The 10,532-nt window shown below is 37.7% G+C and overlaps 1 protein-coding gene across 4 annotated transcripts in view; it reads right to left on the bottom strand.

Annotated features, from left to right (window-relative positions):
- The window catches only part of LOC128212891 (helicase with zinc finger domain 2-like), a 376,344-nt gene continuing 365,812 nt past the window's right edge, over nt 1-10,532 (bottom strand). For all 4 annotated transcript variants that reach the window (XM_052918284.1, XM_052918283.1, XM_052918285.1 and 1 more), the window contains 10 exons: nt 6,727-10,480; nt 6,488-6,576; nt 6,184-6,345; nt 5,937-6,074; nt 5,437-5,822; nt 3,759-3,989; nt 3,225-3,449; nt 2,415-2,571; nt 1,828-1,995; nt 1-1,577 (listed from right to left, as the gene is read on the bottom strand). In XM_052918284.1, the coding sequence (XP_052774244.1) occupies nt 1,237-1,577; nt 1,828-1,995; nt 2,415-2,571; nt 3,225-3,449; nt 3,759-3,989; nt 5,437-5,822; nt 5,937-6,074; nt 6,184-6,345; nt 6,488-6,576; nt 6,727-10,480 (5,651 nt within the window). In that variant the 3' untranslated portion in view covers nt 1-1,236. The remainder of the gene's footprint in view (nt 1,578-1,827; nt 1,996-2,414; nt 2,572-3,224; nt 3,450-3,758; nt 3,990-5,436; nt 5,823-5,936; nt 6,075-6,183; nt 6,346-6,487; nt 6,577-6,726; nt 10,481-10,532) is intronic.

Here is a 10,532-nt window from a genome sequence, read left to right as displayed (position 1 = left end):
CTCATTTTAATGATTTTAATGGCACAGATAATTTGGACAAAATATTTATGTCACGAGCAAGCAGTTTAAACGCGTACAAATCAAGATTATAATAAAGCAAACAAAGTACAAAAAATACTGTATCACAGAATGATAAAAATGAAAGACAAATCAGGTTAAATTACAAAAAAGGTTATAGAACTTAAATTCTGATATACTTTCATTGGATATAAACTAGAAACAAAAAAACACATCATAGAACTGACATTCTAAAAAGCAATCGTGTATATAATTTCGATGGATATCATCATCAATCAATAAAACAACACACAAGGCAGAGGGAAAGTGATCATTGGCATTTATCATCATAAAATGAAAGACGGTTATATTCTTATCGGCGCTCCAAAAAAACAACTATAAAACAATGGTTACGACAGTACTGAGAGTACATGCATATTTCATATTCAACAATTTACTGCAATCACTATTAGTTATCAAAGAAAACAACAACAATTTATGTTACATATCTTTGCCTTACTAAAGAAATAAAGAAAATTGCAGCTTAATATAAAATGTACACCAATGAAACGCGTGAAATATAAAGTGGCGTTGCATAAAAAAGAACTGATGGATGGCAAATGAAGTACCGAGTAAACATTTCCCAAATCACGAAAATTCCACCGGTAACATTTTGAAGACAATCAAACAAAACAATCGAATAGGCAAATAAAACTGTAAACTAGCATGTGTAATCATAAAAACAAACTAGTTCGGTTCGCAAGAGAAAGGCAATGAGTAAAAAGAACAATTATACAGATGATAACAAATAAGTGCGCAAAAAGAGTAACCTATAGTTAAATTCCAAAATTTAATAACGACATTTGAACGCAACTTTCAAGTAATAATGGTTATTTAAATAATGGTTTAATTAATGATTAATTTATGAAAATGGCCGTTTTTGTCAAATTACAATTATGGAAAATCAAACATTTATATAAGAACATTGTTTCAGAAATTACAAATAAAATAACAACATTGAGATCCATTCTACATATTCGTTATTAATGAAAGAACTTTAAACACAACAAAAATGAAATATGTGTTATATCACATATTAATCATGAAAAAACAGCAAGTAAAAATGGGGTAAATACAAAATTTTGCAAAATTGACAAAGATGAACATTTGACAATTTAAAACAACTCGTGCTCCAATGAAAATCGGTTTAAATATCAAATATTGTAAATCCCACCCCTCTTAAGTTCTATTCCCTCCTCGTCCTCCTCTCCATCTTCGCCCGCTCTGTTGCCATGTCGACTCAGTTGCCCGATTCGTTCTGAAGTCATCATTAGCATCATCATCGTCATCGGATAAATCAAATGGACCCTCATAATCGGTGGCCTTTCCTTCGCCCGAAACGAACATTTCATCTCCATACATACGCAATACATTAGCTTGTCTCTCGAGCAGGATTTCCTGTCTAGTCTTCTTGGTGCCTTTTGGTGGGAACTCTTCTGGGGTCTTTATACAGCCCCGTCTGTCATAATGCTCAACCAGTTTCTTCCAAATCACATCGCAAGCTAACAGGTCCTTGTTTCCTAAAATTTGAAAAATCGTTGTGTGTGAGAGTTACAACATATATGTTTTCGTTAAAGAATGGTGAAGAATAAGTATATCAGCTGGCTTTCTACCACGAAAGGTTATATGGTGAATCGTAACGACTTACATTAGTTTTTTTGTGCAATATGTAGCAAATGCGTTATGGCAAATAAAGACAAATAATATTCAGAGATAAACCCATAACAATACTTTAATTTAGATACTGATGCTTCTATAGGGGCTCCTTACCGACGATAATGAGCCCTTTTCTTGCTCTGGTCAGGGCAACATTGACCTGATTCCGGTCAGTGATAAAGCCAAGGTTGTGCTTGCACCAGCCAAGTGTAGGGCTCTTCTCGATCTTGTAATCCGGTAGAGAGCGAACGGTGCTGAAGATCACATAGTCCCACTCACCACCTAAACAGGAATTCCAGGATATCCATTATTTCAGAAAAAGACATATTGTTATCTTATGGCAAATTATAGTTGTATACCTTGAAAAGAAAGATCAATATTAAATTGAAAGCAATGTAATCTTAGTAGGCGAAGTATAAAGAAAAATTATTCACAAAAACGAAACATAATCTAGCCATGTCCTTAACAAATACGTAAGTAAGGCAAGGAATTCCAAAATCAGTGCTTAGGATTATTTTAAAGCAAACACGTTTAGGTAAGATAATTGTTCAACGTAATATACATTTTATTGATTGTAGGGTATACCCAACGTTATTTGTTTTTGTCTACGGCACGAACAATTTAAAACGTCAACGACAACGCAAGCGCTGTGCCTTTATCTCAATACATTTTCTTCGTAAAACAAGGACATAAAAGAATACCTTGACTGGAAACTACAGTCAAAACGTTCATTGCTTCTTCTTGAAACTTTTCCTCAATAAGCCGACGTCGGATCTCCGAGCACTGAGCGTTGTACTGGGACATAATGCACACGTTCGCATAATCGGACTGGTCTCCAAGGTAGCGATACAGCCGAATCTAGTTAAGACAATTAATAAGGAGTTGGGTTTTGCTTTAAAGAAGATGCAATATCGATAGTGGTCCATGTATCATAATTTGCAGTGGCCTTATATATTCATTAAACTTAAAGATGCACCCTTACTCCCAAATATGATGTACCACAATTGTTTTGATTTACCGGAAAGGATGAATGAATATCAAAAACAATGGTTATGATGAAGGATACTGTGTTTAATTTGAAATAAAGATGCAGAAAACACGGTATTTCTACCTTATGAGACAAAAGTATATAATTGTAAATATTTTAGCACTCACCAGTCATTTAATATTTATGTGTTTTCAGCTATTAAATACACGGCCACAATCGTGTTATTAGTATATAATATTTTCCATAAATGCATAAGTTAGTACAAAATTAAAGGTGTATAACTCAGAAATTATGTGTGTTATACTTGTGTATGTAATGATTTTAAATACGAGTGTCACTTTAACGTTTCCGCATGCTATTCAGGCAATTGTACTTCAAGGCATACAAAATCTGTGTTTAAACTTTAAAGGTCAAAGAAGTAAATTGGGTTAATCATTCGAAAAAAGTTCCTTCCTCCATTCTTGTTAACTTATTCAAGTAGTTTTTGCCCTTTTAATCCCCATCTTATTCATAACTGTCTTACCACTTCCTCTATTTCCTTTTCATTGCTCCGTGATTGCTCATTTCCATCCTCAGTTGAAACTGTGAGCATTTTCTCCTCTCCCTCGACGTGGATCAGAACGTGTGGATATGTATCAAATTGATCCTCTGGCCAAATCCTCAGCGGATTGTCATCCCAACGACCTAGTCCAGTTCTCAGCTTCTTTTCATAGAACTTATCCGAAGGAAACTCACAAATTTGCGGATGCTAGAAAAGAAATGTTTACAAATAAATTTAAATACCATTGAATATACTATTGATCAGTAACAATGAAAATATAAATGCTTATAGTTAAATACAACGAAAGGATTAAACGCTAAAACAAAAGAAAACAGACAATCAAAATAACACACGTAAGAAAACAATTACGGATGAAATGAATATGACCATGTCGAAATTGTTTTTAAATGGTTTAACAGGGCACATAAACCATACATTGTAACGAAGTTGACGACAATTTAATGCTTGTATTTCCCAAATGTGTATGAAGCGAAAAAGAAAAGTAAATAAACTTACCATTCGGTACTGTTTATTCAACATAGTGAACTTCACGTTTTTGGAACTGCTAGTAGTGGCATATCTTTCAAAAAGGGAAGTCTCCAGCCCAAGTTCCCCGGCCTCTCGGCACATAATGATCGGACGCAGCTGCTTGTGGTCACCGATAAGAACAACTTGTTCGGCCTTTGTGGCGATAATCGGTACCAGACACTGGGGTTCAGGACACATGCCCGCTTCGTCTACAATTACCTGGATATAAGGTGTTAAAATTCTGATATTAGAATCTTCAGTTTATGTTCTTTTAAGAATATATGAAGAAAAGTGGAAACCAAGATAAGATGTATTCTGCAACACTTAATTATAAATGATGCATGCTAATATATTTAATACAATCCATAACTCAAAACATGACGATTTAGATATAAAGAGAATTAAAAGTAAGTGTCGTTGATGGGAAACGTTTGTCTGGCAAAGGCAAAGGCGAAGACATTTCCCATGTGAGCCAAAAGCGAACCCGATAAACACAGCTGCCGATCAAGTTAATCTTTTCCCATCCAAGACATCAACCTGTTATTCTATTTGTCCTGTCACATACTTGCTACGTATCGAATACGTCATTTCAACAAAACCTACGTTTAAAAAGTATTTTGTTTTGTAAAAATAAGATAATAACACTCAACATGTCGACTTTAAAAGAAGAAAGAGTCAGCATAACCTTTCTGGTTAAATCACATTTCTTTAAAATAAAATAAATTTACTCGACCGGGCGGGCAGCTTAAAAAAAACCGCCCTACCCCCTGGTGGCGGTCCTGCTAAGAACATATAGACTCCAAAGACCCAGGACATATATTGTACTCATGTGAACTCCAAAACAATACAGATTGGACTTCCTAATAATTTTGGAAATGAAGTCATTGATATGCGTTAAAGCCAAGATTACATTATATTAGCTGGTAATACAAATGACCACACTTTAAACCTTTGTGATTTATTTCAGATTTAGTTGTTTTAACCAGATAAAAAACCTGAATCAGACTACTTTCAACTTAACTGCGCTACTGTCGATACGCTAACAAATGCAGTCGAACATATAATTTTGCATTTGATAATAATAATAATAATAATAATAATAATAATAATAATAATACATTCATCTTAATTGATAGACTTGGCAAATACAAATGTAGGAAGCGCGTTTTAAAGTGATCAGATTTCCTCAAAAGAAGTATCCATTTACGCTTACATGTGTTTACAACTATGTCATCAAGATTACGCCATTGGCCCATTAACTCAATGTTAAATTGAACAATTAATAGCTTAAACACTATTTGATCTTATTCCTTGTTACCGTTATTCTACTAAAGACATAATGTTGAATGGTTACGAGTACTACAAACATCGTATATTTATTTTTAAAGAAGTCTGCAGGACTGTTCACATGACCAACTGTAGGGAAATAAAATCACGTGACCAACTGACCACACGAAGAAAGTGTATTTGGCACCGTGTTATCGGGTCAATGTTTATGCTAGTGACAGGATAAAAGAGATTAATGTATTTTGACAAAGAATAAATAACCAGAGTAAGACCATAAAGGGCTTGAAGAATGATACTGAATTTTCTAAGTCACTTCACGCAGTTAACTAGGAGTTTATTGAAATATCTAGATATTTATTTTACTCAATTATAAACAAACCTGGTGAACTTGTGTGGCCTCCAGCACTTTTGGGTTTGACCCTACTGCCGTGGTACAAAGTATAACATCATGATTCCGGATTTCAGCGATGGATGCCTCACGTATCAGATGGACATACTTTGGCACCTTCTCTGGGTCTGGCGCGTATTTTTTTTTTGCAAAATACTTATCCAATGCTTTGATTTCCTCTGCATATGGCTTTCCCTTTATTCTTATCAGGTGGTGGAGAGCTACTGACTTAAGGTCTGCGTCAGCTTGTAAGGTTCTGGTGCTTTTCTTTGAGAGGAAGGTGCGTCCAGGTATCGGAAAGTCAATAGCCTCAATTGACCTCCCGTAAACGCGGACAAAATTGGGCTTGAACTTACGCATCTTTTGTAACATCCATTCTGTCAACATAACGGCAAACATTGTAACCAAAGGAAGGTATATTGAATATTAATGCTTTCTTAAAATGTCAGGTGAACAGTAACTAAAGTAAGACTGTTTCAAGGGTAACATACTTGCAACAAGGTCCACTGATTTGTTCGAAGGTCCACAGAAAAGAACTTGCTTTTTAGGCTTTCCCTCTTTGTGCAAAATGTTGTTGATTTTGTCAAAAAGATACATCAGCTTTATACCCGTGTATGTCTTGCCAGTGCCTGCAAAACAAAATGAACACAATAAGGGTTATCGTAAGCTAGCAAATTGTACTCAAACCTCAACATCGTATCCTGCATATATTTTAAACCATCTTAAACACTGATATACCTGGTGGTCCTTGGATCAGTGTGAATTTTGATGTCAGGGCCTTGTCAATTGCTTCTTGCTGCTTTTTATTGTTACGCGGAAGAGTTTTGTCTTGTGGGTTGTCACTTGCAGCAAAGTACAGATCCCGCTCAATCAACTCTACTTGGTGAGCATGGTCTCGATCTTAAAAAAACAGTCATACTATTTTTGACAGCGTTCCGATATAAATTACCCAGATTTGATAAAACCATTTACTAAATGAATACTGAAGTATATGATATAATAATTAATTACAAATTACAAAAATATATGCTACCATATTTACCTAACTCTGGTATTGGTCTGTTCAAAGCGATACACGTGGCAAGGGAAGTCCGAGACGTAGGAAGTCTCTTAATGAAGCTCTCAGTACGCCTGTAGAAATACGAATTATGAAGAAAATTCAACCAAAAGTATTTCAATTTCATTTATACATTGTTTCGCATTTTAAGATTTTATACATACAATTTTGGCGTACTGATCCAAATCATACAATATTTGTTATCAAAATAATATTCAGTTCACCTGTCTACTTCAGACTTCTTCAGTATTTCCACGCTGTACTTTGTTGCTTTTGGGTCGTCCTTCACTTGCACTGGTATCGACTCCGTTTTATCGTGAAGGTCAAAGTGCACTGTCAGTTTTCCAGACGGCCCTTCGTCCTTCTTTTTTTTGACACTTTTAACTTCTGCATGTCCAACCCAGTGGTTTGGAAGTGTGTCAATAACCGATCTCATTTCACCAGATCGTTTCTCTGTTCCAGGAATTGGTGCCTTGAGGCAAAGCCAGTCGTAGGATTGAGCACTTCCTTCGCTCTGAAAGTCGTCCTCGTCGTCCGACTCAGTACCAGAGAGCTCTATGTTTCTTGTATCAGAATGATCCAAACTCAAGACAAACTTTCCCTTTCGATCCGTGAATTTGATTGGTACATTGTTAATGACACATGATTCTTCATTGCGTATGATGCCTTTTGCAGCTTCCATTAGAATAAGCGGTACCCAACGTTGTAAATACTGTTTTACACTCTTGTATTGATTCAAAGTACATGTTTTCACATAGTGAAACAGGTGTAAGACTGGATCATCTGCATGAAGCAAGCAGAAGTTGATGTTATTCGTCATTTTGTACAACATCGGTTTTGTGACGAGCAGACCTTTCTGTGGACCTGCAGTCATCTGCACATGAAGAGTTTGTCCACGAGAGAATGTCATGGTAAATTTGGTACACGGCTGAAGTAACTCCAAGTCTCTGCATTCAGTATTCACATCATCCAAACCCATAGCGTGGATATTTGCTTTCGAAGAAGCTGCAGATATGTTTCTTCGAAGGTCTTCAAGCATGCCTTCTGAAGCTGATTTCAACATTTTGGCCCAGTTATGCAATGGGATAAACACCACGTTCTTTTGCGGGTTGAGCTCTAGGGTGTGTCCACGGTCAGGAGGATATTGTAATGGCTCTCCTTTGAAATCATACAGGCGTTTCCTCCATGTCGCCTTCACAAGGTCCCAAGTTGTTTTGGTATCCTCTTTGACCTCTGGTCTGAAACCCATATCTAGAAGATTGTAGTTCAGGGCTTTGTTTGCTTTCTTGGCATTTCTCAAAAACGGAGAACACAATGTGAACCCCTGATCTGTTATGTCATCTATGAAACAGCTCATCATTTCTGGATTCTCTTGTAAGTTCACAGCTTCTTCCAATGCTTTACATCCTCGCTGGTATTGTTTGGAACGCCTATTTACTGAATTGATACGGATGCAGATTCGGTCAATCTGAGCATTGCTATACGGATTTGGCAATTTTCGTACATAGGCTCTTAAAAGCCTGTGTATAACAAGATCATTGTATCGTCGGATCGGAGATGTGAAGTGAGTGTAAGGGTACATGTTGAGGGAGTAGTGCTTTCCGTCCTCCGGAGTGACGCTTGCAGCACAATGGTACCCAGCTCGTTCCTGAATGCTCAACCACTGCTGAAAAATGACATTCTGAAGGGCAAACAGAGTGTCTCTTTGTAAGCACTGCACTGCAAATCTTGGATCCTTCTTCATTTTTATCCAAAGCTGCTGGGACACAACTACGGACTTGTCCGCTACGCTGTTGTCGGCCAGCGCATTGTCTGTTCCCCTTGTGCGATCGATGATATTCCTGTCTTGGAACGTTGACATCACATCTATATACACCCCGTTCTTCTTGACAAATTCCTGAAGCCCTTCTTCTGAAGGTGGTGGTTGTTTACGAATGGGCACGCATCTATCAAAACGTCTACACAGCACTTCTGCAACCTTTTTGTTTGCCATAATCATAAATTCTTCCACAAGATAATGGCTTTCCATAGTCTTGGCTTGTGATTCTTCGTCTACAGTTTCTTCCCAATCGTTGTTCAACGCAAACATCGCCTTTCCGAGTCGCCTCAGTCGGATTTTCTTTGCAAGTGTAAAGAGTGTTCTAACATCCTGTGCCAGCTGACTTTGTTCGCTGTTGTTCACAATAAAGTTCTGTGCCTGGCCATACGATAGCTTTTCTTTTGATATGATGAATGACTCCACTATAGTATAATTGTTTCCTTCCATTTGAATAGGTCTACCCTGGTTGTCGAGAAGGAAAAATATAGTCCACGTCAAACGTTTCTTGTTGGCATGCAGACTGCAAATGTTTGAGCTCAGAGGCTCTGGTATCATGTGTCGTGGCTTTCGGATACCTGGATAAAAAGTAGTAGATCTTTCAAAAGCTTCCACATCGATCGGATCTCCTAGCTGCACAAAGGCAGAAACATCTGCGATATGGACGCCTACGCGATACCCTTCGTCAATACGTTCTACGCTCAGTGCGTCATCAAGGTCCGTTGAATCAGGCGGATCTATAGTGAATGTATTCAGATTTGTCAGATCAGTGCGGCCCTGCAGCATGTGACTATCTAGTTCATCACCACCGCGTTGGTTCATTTCCCTAGAGATACACTCCATACATTTTACTGTCTCTTTCTTGTACAATGATGGTACCTCATGCTGGAGATTCAATACAGCTAAACCCTTCGGAATGCTGCTTCCCCAATTCATGATCTTCACAATCGCACCCAATGGATACACATGCCTCGGACTCCAGGATATCATTGCAACCAAAAACACGTATGTTTTCTCTCCAGATGTATTTACATCATATATTTTCGGATTGCACAGCTCTTCCGCATGCTCGTCGTATTCATAAACTTCTACTTTGAACTTTTTCATCTTATGACCAAATCTGTCTATCACATTGGTGTTGATGATATGGATCTTCGGGATTGTCTTGCACATCGGTTGGACAAGATGGCTTTCCATAGTATCTAACGTGCAGATGAAGACAGGATGGTCTTTGTCTTTATGACGTTGTCTGCCTTGTACACCCAAAACTTTGCCATATCGTTTGTCGTGTTTCTCATTATCATCTAGCAATTCTACCAAAACTTCATCCTCATTAAAGACCTGGCCAATTTTCGATCTCCCTGAAATCTCAATAATGGAAATTCCGTGTGTTGAATCAATTGGTGTACAAAACGCTTCATGTGACCCCTGTATTTGTATCGTGCACTTCAAATACTTCTTTGGATTTTGCAGCATTCTTTCGCGCATTTGATCTTGTGTCAAAGCCCTTTCATAAAAGTTGTCCCTGTTGACAACATCAGGATTTTTGTCAGCAAACTGGTGCATGTATGACATGTTCAGTTTAACGCCATGTTTCAACATTTTATCATCGGTATCGGCATACTCACTTTCATCTTGTGTATCGTCATTATATTGCCTGCAGCTTTGTTCATAAAATGAGGTTTGTTCTCCTTCTTCCGGTACTTCAATTTCTTCCAATGCGTCTTCTATATTATTTGTGGAGTAAGTACTGCTGTTGCTCGATGCGGAGTCGGACGAATATTCAGAATCAGAGTCAAACACGCTGGCAACTTCATACGAAATGTCGCTTATTGTGCTACTCTTGCTCTCGTGTCTTTGACGAGCGCCATACCTATCCAGCTGAAGTCTCCGAACGGCAGGGCTTATGCCGTTGCCATTTTCTAAATGTCCGTTTGGAGTTCTGCTGTAAATCAAACAATCAACAGAGTGGTCTCGGACCGGACTTTTTGTATTTTGTGGGGAAAGACCGTATTTGCCTCCATTGGACAGTTTCCGCTGACTTGGTCGACATTCAGAGGAACTTCTTTGTCTCCGAGATCTTGTCAATTCAGCTTCAATGTTTGCTTTTCTTGCTTCATCAACATCTGCCTGGCTAGCAAGAGCAGGGTTTTTGGCTTTTGCTGGATATAAGAAAAAACTCAAATATCAAGCACTGAACATTCCATGATTTGA

The sequence above is a fragment of the Mya arenaria genome, chromosome 13 (assembly GCF_026914265.1).
Source record: "Mya arenaria isolate MELC-2E11 chromosome 13, ASM2691426v1".
NCBI classification, from domain to species: domain Eukaryota; kingdom Metazoa; phylum Mollusca; class Bivalvia; order Myida; family Myidae; genus Mya; species Mya arenaria.
This window is presented reverse-complemented; position numbering and strand designations above follow the sequence as displayed.